Genomic DNA, 16,999 nt, shown 5'->3' on the forward strand with positions numbered 1-16,999 from the left:
CCAAGTCTGTATATATACGAGTACCCTACTGCAAAGCCGCAATGAGCCGGCGAAGGCAAAGCCTCTTGCCACTATTTTACCCATCACAATGGCATCAGTAGGTTAGGTAGTTGGTAGTGGGTAGGTGTAGTAGGTACCGTACCTAGTTCTAAATGACACCATTTGCATTCTGGATGAGATTAAATTTTATAAAATTTCCTTCTTGATTAATTCGGTGAATTCCGTCTCAACTTCGGATATTTCCGGCCGTGAAAAACTATCCCCTACGGCCACGAGATTTCTAAAAAATAATTCTTCGTCAATTTTAGAATATTTGATACCGTTTTCAGCGTCCGAAATGTGGTAAAAAGCTTTTTTGAAATATTTTTTCAAATGCTAGAATCTCATTGGTTCCGGTAATTGGTGATGATTTTCGTTGAAGATAACCAGGGCCCGTGTGGGCCCGGGGAACGAGGTTGGTCTTAAAGTATTTTAATTACAAATTAGAGGTGCATTAGATTGTGAATCAAACAAAGATGGGTGAAACAAACTCCTATTGAACTTTTTCGCATTTTTCTTATGCATACTTCCGCATCCGGAAGATGGCGGCCTCCATTGAGTGATTTGGTTTTTAAAATATTTTTTCAAATGCTCGAATCTCATTGGTTCCGGTGTTTGTTGACGATTTTCGTTGAAGATAACCAGGCCCGTGCGGGCCGAGGTTGGTCTTAAAGTATTTTAATTACAAATTAGAGGTGCATAAGATTGTGAATCAAAAAAAGACGGGTGAAACAAACTCCTATTGAACTTTTTCAATTTGTTATGCATACTTCCGCATCCGCAAGATGGCGGCCTCCATTGAGCGATTTGGTGCGTCAAAGCTTCGAAATTCTCAAGGGATCCAGCAAAATCTGGCTTTTCAACATAATACATACGCGTTCATTCACAACACCGGCTTCGCCGGCTATTATAAAATCGTTTATCAAGGATTTTATGATGTTAGTTCATAAATATAACCCATTCGACTTTTTTTATTTACTATTAGCAAAAGTACCCGGCGTTTCCGGGTAACAATGAGTCGCTTCCTGAAGGGAATATGAAGAGGAGGGAGGAGGAGGTGGTGGAGAGGAAGGAGGAGGTGAGAGAGAGGGAGGGGAGGATTATTATATCGCACAAAAATGTTAGTCAATAAAAAAAATGGGTACGTAAATACAAAAAGGGAGCTATGTCTACTGTAACGCCATGGCTTGCAAAAGCAGCCTGAATAGTGTTCACCAAGTGGTGGTTAATCATATTCAATAAGGGTGTTATAAGTTATAATTATAACACACCCAAACTTCCCCGGCCTTGTGACTAATTAATAAAATACACAGGTATTTCTGACTTCATTTGTAGAGCCATTGCCAAGCAGCTTGAGCACTTCAACGAAATGGGTGATAAGGAATGGCTGGGCTTGGCAAGTGACAGAGGATCCGGAGAGGGTAGCAAGCTGATTGCTTCTGGTTGAAATGGCTGAGGAATTTTAAAAACAGATCGCAGGAACAGTGGAGTGACACCCTATCCCATGTAAGTATGAATTTACTTAAAATTATTATTAAGTAAAAAAAAAAAAAAAAAACTAACCCCAGAAGGAGAATGACAGCCTCGCTTAAATAAATGAATATTATACACTTAGTTATAAAAATCGCGACATCTATCTATAATTCCAGTAATCTCTGTGTGTGTGTGTGTGTGTGTGTGTGTGTGTGTGTGTGTGTGTGTGTGTGTGTGTGTGTGTGTGTATGTGTGTATGTCTGTGTGTTTGTCTGTGACCGCTGTTTCTCGACGACCACGGGTCCGATATACTTTAAACTTGCCAGGTATATTGCTGGGGACCTGAGGATGTGCCTTTTCAAGGTTTCATATTAATCGGACAAGTAGTTACCGAGCTATGTCCAAAAAACGATTCAACCAATCAGAGAGCAGCGAGCTATCACGTGTGCCGAACGTGGCGAACAGACTCTGCCTCGGACGGCACATTTGAGAGCGTATTCATTTATTTCACGTTGGCAAACTATGTTGGCGTTAAACTATGTTTTAAAACTAATTAAAACTAATTTGCGATTCATCGTAACTGCGATATGCGACCTTCCGGAGCTCCTGTGAGAGCGTGCGCCATTACGGATAGTAATTCAATTAAAAACATAAAAACATTGTCCCAATTCAGTCAGAGCGAAGGGCGTTGTTTTAAGCGAAGAGCGTTTTATTTTTCCCCTAAAATTCAGTCGCCGGACGGTGAAAGTTTTTTTTGGGGGGCAGCTACTGGCAGCCACGTACGGCCAATCACAGGACACGTTGTTGTGTCGACGTGCCGTGTTGTTTTCCCTCGCGGTTTGGAATGTTTTTCCTTTTCATTTTTTTTCCTCTTCTCTTTCTACTTTTCCTTGCGATTAAATTGCAAAAAGCCAAAATGCGTTGGCGCTAATTGAATATCTTGATTGAATTGGCGCTAATTGAATAATTGAACTTCCGAAACAGTGAAGACTTCACTTCCGGCCTTACGAAAGTGCCGACTTACTGTCTCGATTGTATCTTCCCACTGTCTTATTGTTAGATCTATCTATTCTATCTATCTATAATTCCAGTAATCTCTGTGTGTGTGTCTGTGTGTGTGTCTGTATGCGACCGCTGTTTCTCGACAACCACGGGTCCGATATACTTGAAACTTGCCAGGTATATTGCTGGGGACTCGAGGATGTGCCTTTTCAAGGTTTCATATTAATCGGAGAAGTAGTTACCGAGCTATGGCGATTTCTTTACCAAACTCCGCAAGCCGTTCGCTTTGGACCAAACCATTTCATGTAAATAGAGGGGGGGGATTGTCACCGTACTCGCAAGCCGTTCGCTTTGGACCAAACCATTTCATGTAAATAGAGGGGGGGGGGGATTGTCACCGTACTCGCAAGCCGTCCGCTTTGGCTTTGCGAATGAACCAAACCATTTCATGTAAATAGAGGGGGGGGGGGGGGGATATAATTTTGTACGGGCATGCCCTAGTATGGTAAATTTTGTCAGATTTCACTGCAGATTTGGACATTTATTTAGTCTACAGGATCCAATCCTCATGTCCGAATCCAGATTTTGATGATATGCTTCAATTATGTAATGATAAAATCAATCGTGTTTCCAAGGCAAGATATGTTTGCATAGGCCGAAACAAAAAGGCGGTTTAAGAACCCAGTGAGTGGCTGTGGTCTGACCCAGAGGGTGGACGACCATATTGGTAAGGCCTTTTCTGGTTTTTTTCTTATGAGCACCTCGTTAATCATCTTCAAAAAGGGTGTTATAACACACCCAAACACCCAGTTTTTATACCTCCAATACGGACATTGCCATTTATTAGTCCCGTACCGGTGTACACCTGAGGGGACTATAGGTTTGCACGTCGTCCCTCCGTCCGTCACGCAAAGACAGTTTTCCGTACTTATTTTTCTAAACGCTTAATGCTAATGATTTCAAACTTTGCACATGGTTTCCTCATGATAAGTTACAGATCGAGTTCGAATTTCACGACGTTTCGATCATTTTTGACAAAGTTATGGCACTTTGAACTTTGGGAATTCTGATGCTCCTTAACTAAGTGCCATTTTAAGTTTAAATTTCCTTTAAAAAAGATTTTCTCTGCAATAATTGGACCGATTGAGATCAAATTTTCACGGTAGGGGGGACTCGGTCTGTAGAATATTTTAATTGTACTTATGACGTCACAGGTCACGTGGTTCGGCGGCCATATTGTTTTTCATGAAAACACGAAAACCCCTTTTTCTCTGCAACGGCTGAACAGATCGAGGCCAAACTTTGCAGGCAGAATCGCATACCCATGACGAACAAAAAAGTCAGCGAGCATGACGTCATGCGTCACATGGTTTCAGAGTTATGACGTTTTTAAGCATGAACCTTTAAAACTGAGCCCCTCCCTCATTTTTGATCCAATCGAGGGGAAACTCCCCCCACAGATCTGTTCAGCATGTCAGTCTACTAAAATTCCCTTTTGGAATTTGCGATAGGGCACGTGGTTTGGCAGGTATCGTTAATTAAACGAAAATATTAAAAAAATGGATATCTTGTTTATTCTAGAGTTCTCCTCAAGCCGCACCGCGCGCCCTCAGCCTCGTCTCGCGAACGTCAAAAGCGCGACACAGCGCGCGCTTTCGTGAGGGGCAGAGCCAAGCCGAGCAACATATATATATATACACATCGATCATTGATCGTGAACCGGAAAATATAATAAATTCCTGATATTTAGCGACTCGAAAGGTTCTTTATCAACAACGTATTTTCTCGTGCTTCTGCTGACCTGTCTGCAAGGTGTATAAATCGAAGTCCCGAGTGCGAATCACAAGTGAGCCCATCCTGAGGTAATTAGCGATTGGGAACGATTCAGAACCTGTGGGTAAATAACCCTTGGTAATTTCCCCAACAGTTTTCCGGACGACAGGCTGCCGGTAGGGGACATGTATTGCAGCGCAATACTCAGAATGCTTGTTATCATAGATTTGTCATGATCTAAGGCTCGTGGATGAGTTGCAACAGACCCCCCCTACACACACACACACACACACACACACACACACACACACACACACACACACACACACACACACACACACACACACACGTAGACAAATAAATGAGCCAACACTGAATTTGACATAAGACAAACACAGCTGCTGACCTTGGGGAAAAGTGACATAACTACCAGGGCCACTCTGGGTACAAGCAATGACATCCTTGCAACGTCGCATTTCTCTCCAGTCAACAAGATAATCGAGGAGAAATCTCGCACCCCCACAACCCAATGGCATGCCAACCTCTGGGTTTATCTGTGCACTCGTGTCTAAATGGTGAGCGTCAAGCAAGGAAACAGCTCATTGATATGACTTGGCTGACCAAAACTAACCACCAACCTCCCAGACTCAGAGTGGATTCTCTAACGAATGTCACAGTTTAATACTATTGGATTTATATTTATGAAAAGTCTTAGTGTGAGCGAATGATAAAGTTTTGTATTTACATCTTCGATGTCGCACAAGTTCAATTTCTGAGTTCTGATTCAATGAAAAATTGTTGTTTTGGAGCATGACATACACGCAAAGTATTTCTACAAATCGTGTAGTCTTTTCAGAAAGAGACTTCACAATTGGGATGTGGCCATCTGCCAGAATGTGGATGCAAAACATCTCGAGGTATCTTGCAAACAAAAATAATCCTTTTGAGCCAATGCGCTCTCATATGCTACTTAGAATAAATAAAGCAGGACTTGCAAAAACAAAGCCACCCATCTTCAATCCTTTATTGGAACCAGAGAAAAAAAAGTTACACAAAAAATTCCAAATCACCTAACAAAAAGGCAAATGACATGAAATGAGGTAAGAAGCTGTCCTATGAAGTGCAGAGCTCTGTTGTGCTACATAAATAGGCACTGTACATATGAAACTTCGACAATACTGTTGTGTGTCATGCCATGTACAAGCGAATCGATTTAATGGAGCTAAATAAACTGCCATCGGGTCGTCAAAACGAATCAAACCCATTGGCATTTGACAGGAAGCAGCTGTGCCTCCACAATTTAAACCGTTAAAATTAATCGATGCGGATCTACATAGATACGGTGTATTGTGAGATGAAATTCAAGAATGCTGGTATATAAATATACAATTTTCCAATAAAAAGGTTTGTGCAAAAATCATCACAAATGTTTACACAAGCGTGCATTAATAATTCCTATCAACTCAAAATGCTCGAAGTAAAATATAAGAGGAAAACTAAAATGACCAAGTCGCAAGTGTTCTATAAACATCTTTCCTATAGTTAGAACATTTACAGTTTCACCGATTGCTATATTTCAATACAGCACTAGGACAAAGGGAAAGTTAAAAACACAATGAGAGCAAAAAGGTCATGCAGATGTGAAATAGTAACTACAAATTACAAAAAACTTTTAAAAGGCTTACTTATACAAAAAAAAAGGAACGAACCTGCATGAAAACAAAGAATGTGATCGTCAGTAAGAACGCATAATATATGTATATATAAGTAAGTGCTTTATCATCTATGCTACAGTATTTTTAATCAATGGAGAAAGGCCATAAGCTGAGGAACAAAGACAATGAGCCAATCAACAATGAACAATCTTGTAACAAATTACATGTCATTTTTGTCTGAATTTGCATTGTTTTACTAAAGAAAATAATTACTCCATGAACACGTTGACAAATAATTAGCTTGGGAATTTTCTAATTTGAAAATGAGTGTTGTTTTTTTCCAGTTGGAATTGTTCAAAACAATCAACTGCTGTATAAGGTAATGTCTAGAAATCCTTGCAAGTTTTGAAAAATGTGTGTGTGTAAATATATATATATATATATATATATATATATATATACATATATATATATACATATATATATACATACACACATATATGACAGATGAGGACACCCCAAAAGGTTAAATTGAAATCTGATGTGAAGAAAATCTCACACACAAGCAGGGTGAAATTATTTTTACTCAGTAAATCCAGAAAGTGCGATCACTTGATATTAGACTTTAAAATGTTCGAGAAGGAAACGTACGCAAAATAAATGGGGAAATTACGTACTGCCAGGAAAATTAGGCAGCTTTTAAGGCCCCTCCACTATGTGGAACACAAACAAACAGTGGGGAAAGATTACAGATCAATTGGAAAATTAATGAAATTTTTTTAAATCAAGGAACGAAATAGGAAAAAACACAGGTCCACTTTACCATATTACTCTCATTTCCCGCTTCACAACGAGATGCATGCAATTTACAAGCACCGTGACTCATTGTAAGCGGCAAGGTTAAGCATTTGTAATTGCGAGGCAATCGTATTCTGCTTGCCGCAGCAATTTGCTGCATTTCCTTATTACAGCTCAAAGGTGATCGTACATATGCGAGTCCAGAAAACTCTTAGCCATAGACCAAGGATGAATAGCTGCATAAACGTTTCCTTCAGCATAAAATTTATTTAGAAAAAAAAAAAAAAGCACAGCAGAACTGGCTCATACGCTATTCTATGCACGTTTCAAAAAATCTCACCTTATATAAAACTCAAAACTATACCATTTCACAGTTAACAGCCTCTTGTAAAAAAAAAAATTAATCTTTTCCCCTCACAACCTGCTTCCACACACTCCACAAAAGAATGCCACCCTCCCCCTCTCCCAGAAACATCAACCTTATTCAAGTAACAAAAAAGAAGATTAAGTTGCCCAATGACAGGATAACAAGTATAAATGAACAATACAGCGCATGCTGTACTAATGACGTCACAATACCTCACCCATTATGTCGACATAGATGTCAGATTTCGAAGGCGTCCTAGCATAGGAGCGATTAGTTTTTAATGACTGGAAAACGACTGAAGGGAGGAATTAAGGTACATTTGTATTACAAGTCAGCAAGGGAAGTTTGACAATGCACCAATTATACGCTTGACAAGTTAACTCGGCAAGAAATACATGACCGAGAATACCCACAAGTAAATTGTGAGAACTACAAGCAGTTCGGTTACTTGGAACATGCATGGGCATAATGAACCATCTCACCAAATGGCGTTCATGCAGTCAAACAAACAACCAAAAAACTTGGCAATGTTTATAAGTACGCCTATTTACAAAGGCTCGACGGCACAGTGGCCAAATAATAACAAAATAATGAAAAAAACACCCCCAAAAAACCAGCCGCCCTGTCATTTTTTACAGTCATCTCCAAAAAGGTTTCAAATGTTCAGTGCACAAATCACCGGCTCTGGTCTGGATTGTGCGAATGTCAGAAACAGGGCATCATCTGTTCACCTTTCGACTGGTTTGGATGGAGGTATCAAAGTATAAGAGACACGAGTGCAAACAGATGTCAAATTCAAGCATATTCAAAGGAACAGCACCAATTATAATAAGCAGAAAAATCCATTGCAGAGGTATTTAAGAATGAACAAAGATGACATGCCCTTAAACCAAAGCGCATGACTTTTTATCGTTTGGATCCACACAATTAAATAAACCCACCCAACAAAAACAAACCAAAGGAAAACGGTGATTGGGGTTGAAGAGGAATACAACAATACAGAACAGAGAACATTGGTAAAAGGGGAGCAACAAAAGTTGTAATACATTTTACGCCAAATTACCCTGACAAATAATGCACCATTGAGGACATTTTTGCAAATAATATCAATACAAAAACCTTGTTATAAAAACAAGCAGTCATTCAAAACAGCCAATTGTCTTAAAGTTTTCTACACCGTGCCCACAAAAAAAAGCAACTATACACGCATAACAAACTAACTAAAAGTGTTGTGTGCGGTATCTAATTGAAATGCAGTGCAAGTTGGAAATATGATACAAAACGAGTCAAAATACGACAAACTGGATGGGAATTGCCACCAAAATACGATCAATCATACCGGCAAATGCAGACATGGAGGCGCTTACTACAAGCGACCAGATAATATTACAACAAGGGCTTATAAAAGGCGATTACAATGCCTGGTGAATCGGTGGTTTAAAAATCTTCACATCGGCATTGGAATTACAAGAGGACCTGCAACTTCATGACCAATCAAACTGTTTTTATAGTAATCATCACAAAGCACAGAACGCAGCAACTCTCGTATTTTGCATTCCCCCCGCCTCCCGAATGAAAATGTCGACATAAACAATGTTGTTGCATTTAATCGTTAAAATGATTGCAAGATCTTTAGGCCAAGTGCAATGTCTGCAATACGAAGTTGCAACTTAAAAATCACATATCCAGGGAATATCCATCGTCCCCACTCCCCGAACTCCCAATTTGTGTAGTTCCAACACGATAGATGCTGCAGCCTTGCTCCATATATGTGCAAAGCTTCACACAGAGTATGCAATAGGAAGAGGTACCCGTTTTGCAGTAGAGATGAGAGGGAGAAAAAAAAAAAAACGTGAGAATAATAATGTCGAAATTCAAAGACTAAGAGTTACCAAAATAATCACTAATTCAAAAGGAGCTCTCAAACTCAGTTGACAAGTCGCACTCTCATCATAGCCCTCTGGCTGTTTCACTCCCATATGAACCTTTCAAAACAGTCTATGATGTTAAGCACTTTTTTACCCCTCACATGAAAAAAAAAAGCTTTAAAAGTTTCCATACAGCCCATCACGTGTACAAGGCTTTAAAACAATCTGAACGCCTCCAGCAAAGTCGCGCCATTACATTTTTTATTTTCCAAACAGCTGTGCTTGTGCTGCCAATTATGCGTGACTAGTATGATACATGCGACCGTTGGCCTACCTCAAAACTCCAAATCCAATTTAAGGTACACGTTTTTAAACAATGCCTTGCACAACGATTCATTTAAAGGCGAACCAAATCGATCGTTCAGTTTTAGAAAAAAATCTATAAAAATAATAATAAAAAAACCTGCCATTCCATGCTTCCCACTTGAGTTCAGTCACTGACTCTCTCATTAAATGTGTGTAAAGATATTTGCAAGTTAAAAAAAAGAAGTCACCAGTGCTAAACATGAGATTTTACATAAATTCCCACAAGCACGAAAACTACCCCAAAATAAAAAAAATAAAAACCCAGTGAAATGAGCCCAAAGTGTTGGTGATAAAACAAAAATAAACCTCACAAAAAAGAGTAATAAGCAAGTAGCTCATATCTTGTTTAACCTCCCTTTTCATCCATCGTGAGGCTGGGCAAATGGATGATAACCAAGTATTTGAAAATCACCTGGAAATGCCTGGAGTTCACACTGCTGCATGCTCATACGGCCGGTAAGCAAACAGACAAATGTGTTAACTGCCCTCGAATAATTGCCAGGGATGAATCGCCTCAGTAGTTGCCCAGCTTAAGGGACACAACAAACAGGATGCTGATAATAACTATGGTAATCCTTACGATAATTCACAGACAGGTGTGTGTTTGCTTGTTAGTCACAATACTCCTCTTTCAGTACAGGCCCAATTTCATCCAGACTTGCTACATAGGATGAGCATGAACCAAATTAGTGCATAGGGGTGTTTCATCGAGGCTGGTGGTCTTGGGTGGCGGGAAGGGGGATACCAATTCCCTATGTAAATGTGTATCGTGTAGCGCCGCCTCTAGGTGGGAGAGGGTATTACAAGTCACATCGTTTACAGTGCAGTAATTCCTGTCCCCACGTTTTCCCGTGCAGTGAAGTGTTTTGAATTATAAGCAGTAGGCATGTTTTCGTTTCATGCAGTAACCCAGGGTTTTTTTCTGGGAGCAATTGCGGCAGCTGTCAATTGCCTATACATCGCACAAATAAAGGTATGTGTCAGAAGAATGGGTTGCATACGTGGAACAAGATCGCTTGCAGGGCAGGTACTCTGCTAGCAGTAAAATAAATGATTTAACCACACAACAGGATTATTGTGGTAACTGAGTGGGGGAGGGGTTGAGGATGGGTTGAAGAGGGTAGGATGGGAGTAAGACGCAGGAAGAAACAGTTAGCAGTAAATTGTTTGGCAAAAAAACAAAATGTAAATTTCTCATCACACAAGCCAATGAGACATTGCTGACAAGTCCTTTAACAGTAAGTGATGCTTTGGTATTGATATTTGCAGAGGATTTGAACCATATATTATAGAAGCAGGTACTTCTCATTCATAACTTAATCAGTTCTATTGTTCAGTGTACTGAACATTTCTTCATTTGAAATAATCTGTGATATGCCAACAGCCAGGGCCCTCTGGAGTGGAGGATGTTTGGAATATTGAACTTGTAACCAGAACGGAGAAAGATAAATGTACCAATGATATCATAAACTGCTCGTACAGTACATCTGATATATACCAAATGGAAAGGAAAAGAGAAAGAAAAAAAGTAAACAATTACTGCGATGTTAACTACTCCATGCACTTAAAAAACAACTCAGCTTTGAAGAAGCAATCCCACGAGGACATGCTGAACAAAGATGACATTGAGGTGTGTAATGAAATGGAGGCAGTGAAGAATCTCTTAAAATGACTGAGATTGTGGAAGGCTGGTTTTTAAGCTGCGGAGGGCACGACGAGCTGCAGCAGACTTGGCGATGCGGTAGCTGCGTCCAACGCCTTTGAACTTCCCCTTCCCGACCACCTCGACAGTGACACGCACCTTTCCATCAAAGGTCCGCTCCGCCGGACTGCCAGGCAATACATGAAAACAAATCTGACAACCTGTGTGCTTCATTACATAAGTCATATACTTCGGCTATGCAGGTCTGATATCATCCTGGGTGATTATGATCATTTACTGAGGAAAAGAAAGAAACCCTCAAGAGTAGAACAATCTTCCTATTTACCATTGATAAAGCTTAAGGCATTCTTCCATTAGTTTATGCAAGTAAAGCTGCACCCCTCCCCGTCTCCTCTTAAATTGTTACATGCATTATTTGTTGGTCAACACATGAGTAGACTGAGATACTATGCAGATAACGTTTGTAAAGTAGATTATTGTGATAGTTACACTGTTGTAATGCAAGATCAAATTCCCACCCCCTTTCAACCCCATTCCTTCCCCAGTCAAGCATACTTCAGCTGTGCTCTCTCTACCCTACAAATAACTCTTTTCTCTGTGCTGCCCTACTCCTCAACAACCCTTTCCATTACATTTTCCCAATTTTATTCTCAACTTACTTCACCCTCTGCCTGACCTGCATGCATTAAATATCGATGGCCTTGACAGCAGCTTATGAAAGTTCAACCGTATGTGACAAAAGCAGTGAACAGACATTCAGCTTTGCAATGCCATACATTGCTGACAACAGGACTAACATTTAACCCCTACTGGGCAACATCAACAGAAATTAGTGTACAAATTTTTCAGAAATGGATGCCAGTGCCAGGTACAAGGGTGAACATTTTGCCTCTCGTTTGCAAGCTTTGTTGAAGAAAGCAAAGGTGGCCCTGTTCTGGAGGAAATGAATGAAATTGCTGGGCTCTTATTGACTCTTGTAGAATTAGTTGTTACAAGCCGGTCTATTGAGCTCTTTCAGTTTTGGAAAAACAAAATCGCAATTCAATTTTGGAGGCAGGGAACAGCAGGATAATCAAATTTGCCCACCTGAACTTTGCCGTCTCGGGCTCCATTTCTAGCAGTTCGCGCACAGGGGAACGTGGAACATTGGCAGAGAATTTCTCTGTTGTAGTAAAAGGCAAGAGGGATTGTTAAGCAAACAAAACAAAGTGAAAATATGGCTTTTCAAAGGTGTGAATAAAGCTATTTGGCCAAAAGATGTTCCTGCAATACAAAATTACGTAAAACACCATGTACAAACTTGTGTATGCAGAAATAGCAGAACATGCGCATGCATGCACACCCCACCCATGTACCTCTCTCTTCTCACCTCAACAACGTTTTCTACCTCATCTTTTCTTAGTCTTAATATTATTTTTCTTTTTTCCCTATTTACTTTGCATATGGCCCTAAAGATATTGAATATTAGACTTTGAAGTCATTGAAGACACCATCTCTTATCTTCCCCCATCCATAACCTTGATCTTTCCTACCCCCGTTAAAACACCCCAAATCCGCCTCTTTCAATCCCCAACTTCTTTCCTGAAATTCCTAGAAGTGTTTATTTGCTTTATACCATGTACCACTCACTCCTCCCACAGCACTCCCCCTTCCACAGATCTACCGACGTCCCTGCTCTCTTCTGTTGTTGTGCTTGTGTGCTTCCCTCTCCCTTCATTGCATGTTTTATGTGTCTGTGCACGTTTTCATGTACAATGTGTTAGCTCTTACACGAGCCTAGATTCTGTATACAAAAAAAAGGAAAAAAAAGACATACCTATTAGCGGTCTCATCATGGGATAGTACACACTCCATACAGTCTCCAAAGACATCCCACTATCCATGTAGACGGCCCCAGCAAGAGATTCAAAAATGTCACCCATTGCCTTAGGCACTTCTATATCTTCCTCCTTCTCTTCATCATCTTCCTCAGAGCGCCGGAGCTGTGGGAAGAGTTGTCTGACTTAACTTGCTTATCAATAACTGCTCGATAATGTGGCAAGGCAGTTATTTTGGGGACATGGCCAAATGGTTACAATCCAGGACGACACTAGAGGGCAGCAAGAACAAGAAACTAATAAATGGTGGACATTTCTCCAAACCAACAAACACCACATTAATGCTGTAGGTTTCCAAACGTGCCTTTTCACTATTGATAAGCTCAACCACAAAAAGACTATCAAGTTTTAAAAATTGGCCACAAAATAAATTTCTTAAAAAAGCAAAATATTTTCAGAGGATAAGCTTTTAACTTCCCCTTCTTTGAGTGCAAGGTAAAACTTCATAAATACAATAAAGACAAGTTTTAAAGACTGTGCATGTTTTATGCATCATTCCACTGGAGGAAAAAAGTACAGTTTGACGATTGTCATTTGTGTCAATATCAAAATACCAAAAAATAAGGTTCAAATCCCATTCTGATCCATTACCCTCAACACCCATCACAATGCCATCATCAAATCAATAATATTGCCTGATGGCCCAATTAAAAAAAAAATGCTTCCCACCTCGTCTCCAGATTCCAACAGGACTCATAATTCCAAGCGGAATGTAGATGCATCAGTGAAAAGAACATAGTTCCAATGGTTTACCCTTCAGCTGGGACTAGCCGTGGCGACCCTTCACTTTGCTGATGGATTTAATCAAAAGACAGCATGTTCTACTTCAAACATACTGCATGTCTATCGATGAGTCTCAATGAAGAGGTAAAATGAACTGAGAAACAGGAAAAGTGATATTTTATAAAACGGAGTTGTTGCTGCCATTGCCGTGGCTGTGGCTGTGTTTGTTTGTGTGATCGTTGTGTTCTATTATATTTATATACTAGGAAGAATAACTGTGCCCAGTGACAGGAAAAACAAGCAAAAGTATCTGTCCTCAGTGACAGGAAAAGTTCAAGTTCATCGATTAATTTAAATTATTTCAGACTTAAAAAAGATTAATTGTGTTGCATGCTTGGTTTCACGCAGAGCCAAAGCTCTGAGCTACTTATATCGCCCACCGCAAAATGGTGGCGCAACATTGGGTGCCAAAGGTTGTTTTTGTCTAATACGAGTGGAGAATATCCTGCTTTGCAAAATAAAATTTGGCATTAACATTATTCATGCTAGTTCTCCCGTCATTAGTTTCGCACAGAAGGGGTTGCGAAACGATTGCAACATGTGTGCATGTGTGTGTGTCTATATACATATATATATATATATATATATATATATATATATATATATATATATATATATATACAGTGAAACCTTGACTTACGAGTTTAATTCGTTCTGTGACCGAGCTCGTAACTCAATTTGCTCGTTTCTCAAATTAAATTTCCCCATTAAAATGAATTGAAATGCTATTAATCCGTTCCAGCCCGCCAAAAACCACACCAATTTAAAAAAATATATATATATATAAATATCTCGCGCTTTATATTTCACCTGTATGCAGCATACAAGTTGGCAGGATGGCCTGGACTGGAGGTACGCACACTTGACTCTAAACTGTCCAGCCTGGGTTTGAATCCCGACCCAGCTATAACCTGTCATGGGTGAATCACAGGCAGGGTGATTCATCAATGTGTGTACCGCTAAACTGGGCGCCCCATTTGCGTCCCATTAGTTGTTGGATGTTAAGGATCTCACCGTGTTTTCCACAAAGAGAAGGCGAGCTATCGCCGGCACTCTGAACAAGTTGTGGCCTGGCATGCTCTTCTCCTCTGCCGTTATACACGTCCTCCTCGGCATCTTTTTCCAGAAGAGCCCTGTCTCGTCACAGTTGAAGATTTGCTGGGGGATGTATCCTTCGGCTTCTATCAGTTCGGCAAAAGTTATAATAAAATCTTCAGCTGCCTTCACATCCGAGCTTGCTGCCTCACCATGCCTGACGACGGAGTGAATGCCGGTCCTCTTCTTAAAATTATCAAACCATCCCCGACTGGCTTTGAATGACTTCCGATGCCTCGTCCGTTGATGTTCCCGCCGTCTGCTGCACCAAATCCCCGTAAATGTCTCGGGCCTTCTCACACATGATGCTCTCGGTCACGGTATCTCCTGCGAGCTGCTTCTCCGTCAACCGCACAAACAACAACTTTTCCATCTCTTCATGGATAGAGGTCCGGAGCTTTGAAATAATCGTAATGCCCTTGGCTGGCGTTATAGCCTTTATCGACTCCTGCTTCAAAATCGTACATATCGTAGAAGTACTACGATCGTACTGCCTCGCCAAGTCGACAACACGCACACCTCGCTCATGTTTTTCGACGATTGCGTATTTTATATCCAAGCACATCATCCTCTTCTTCTTCTCAGCACTGCCCTTGGCACTCAATTTCTTAGGACCCATGGTTAAAACTAAGAAATTTTCCAAAATAACCAAAATGCGAAAACAAAGCAGCAGCGATATATGGCAGAGATGCTTGCATGGCAAGATAACCACGTGACCGGAAGTCCGGAACCCACCTGGTGGCGGGTGGCGTAAGCTCGTAACTCAGATCTCGGCTCGCATCTCAAAGCAAAAAACCGCCCGAGCGACGGCTCGTATCTCGGAAAACTCGGAAGTTGGTGCACTCGTAAGTCAAGGTTTCACTGTATGTATGTATGTATGTATGTGTGTGTGTGTGTATATATATATATGTGTATATATATATATATATATATATATATATATATATATATATATATATATATATATATACAGTGGAACCTTGACTTACGAGTTTAATTCGTTCTGTGACCGAGCTCGTAACTCAAATTGCTCGTTTCTCAAATCAAATTTCCCCATTAAAATGCATTGAAATGCTATTAATCCGTTCCAGCCCGCCAAAAACCACACCAATTTTTTTTAAAATATACAGTATATATAAAAATATCTCGCGCTTTATATTTCACCTGTATGCAGCATACAAGTTGGCAGGATGGCCTGGACTGGAGGTACGCACACTTGACTCTAAAGTCTAAACTGTCCAGCCTGGGTTTGAATCCCGACCCAGCTATAACCTGTCATGGGTGAATCACAGGCAGGGTGATTCATCAATGTGTGTACCGCTAAACTGGGCGCCCCGTTTGCGTCCCATCAGTTGTTGGATGTTAAGGATCTCACCGTGTTTTCCACAAAGAGAAGGCGAGCTATCGCCGGCACTCTGAACAAGTTGTGGCCTGGCATGCTCTTCTCCTCTGCCGTTATATACGTCCTCCTCGGCACCTCGCTCATGTTTTTCGACGATTGCGTGTTTTATATCCAAGCACAAGTTTTATATAAAACACGACGATTGCGTGTTTTATATCCACAAGTTGTGGCCTGGCATGCTCTTCTCCTCTGCCGTTATATACGTCCTCCTCGACACCTCGCTCATGTTCTCTGCCGTTATATACGTCCTCCTCGACACCTCGCTCATGTTTTTCGACGATTGCGTGTTTTATATCCAAGCACATCATCCTCTTCTTCTTCTCAGTACCGTGTTTTCCACAAAGAGAAGGCGAGCTATCGCCGGCACTCTGAACAAGTTGTGGCCTGGCATGCTCTTCTCCTCTGCCGTTATATACGTCCTCCTCGGCACCTCGCTCATGTTTTTCGACGATTGCGTGTTTTATATCCAAGCACAAGTTTTATATAAAACACGACGATTGCGTGTTTTATATCCAAGCACATCATCCTCTTCTTCTTCTCAGTACCTTGTTTTCCACAAAGAGAAGGTGAGCTATCGCCGGCACTCTGAACAAGTTGTGGCCTGGCATGCTCTTCTCCTCTGCCGTTATATACGTCCTCCTCGACACCTCGCTCATGTTTTTCGACGATTGCGTGTTTTATATCCAAGCACATCATCCTCTTCTTCTTCTCAGTACCGTGTTTTCCACAAAGAGAAGGCGATATATATATGTTTTTGTTTTTTTCGCTTAAAATTTTTTTACTCTGCAATTGTTTGTCCAATCAATGCGAAACTTTAAACGGAGGAGGGACTCCCCAT

The 16,999-nt window shown here is 40.7% G+C and overlaps 1 protein-coding gene across 2 annotated transcripts in view; it reads right to left on the reverse strand.

Annotated features, from left to right (window-relative positions):
• Nucleotides 1-8,594: 8,594 nt before the first annotated feature.
• DICER1 (dicer 1, ribonuclease III) overlaps nucleotides 8,595-16,999 on the reverse strand; it is a 254,492-nt gene continuing 246,087 nt past the window's right edge. For both annotated transcript variants that reach the window (XM_078785971.1, XM_078785966.1), the window contains exons 26-28: nucleotides 12,821-12,986; nucleotides 12,091-12,166; nucleotides 8,595-11,170 (exon numbers count right to left, since the gene is read on the reverse strand). In XM_078785971.1, coding sequence (XP_078642097.1) covers nucleotides 11,005-11,170; nucleotides 12,091-12,166; nucleotides 12,821-12,986 — 408 coding nt within the window. In that variant the 3' untranslated portion in view covers nucleotides 8,595-11,004. The remainder of the gene's footprint in view (nucleotides 11,171-12,090; nucleotides 12,167-12,820; nucleotides 12,987-16,999) is intronic.

The sequence above is a fragment of the Myxine glutinosa genome, chromosome 1, assembly GCF_964187855.1.
Source record: "Myxine glutinosa chromosome 1, kmMyxGlut1.1, whole genome shotgun sequence".
In the NCBI taxonomy this organism is placed as follows: domain Eukaryota; kingdom Metazoa; phylum Chordata; class Myxini; order Myxiniformes; family Myxinidae; genus Myxine; species Myxine glutinosa.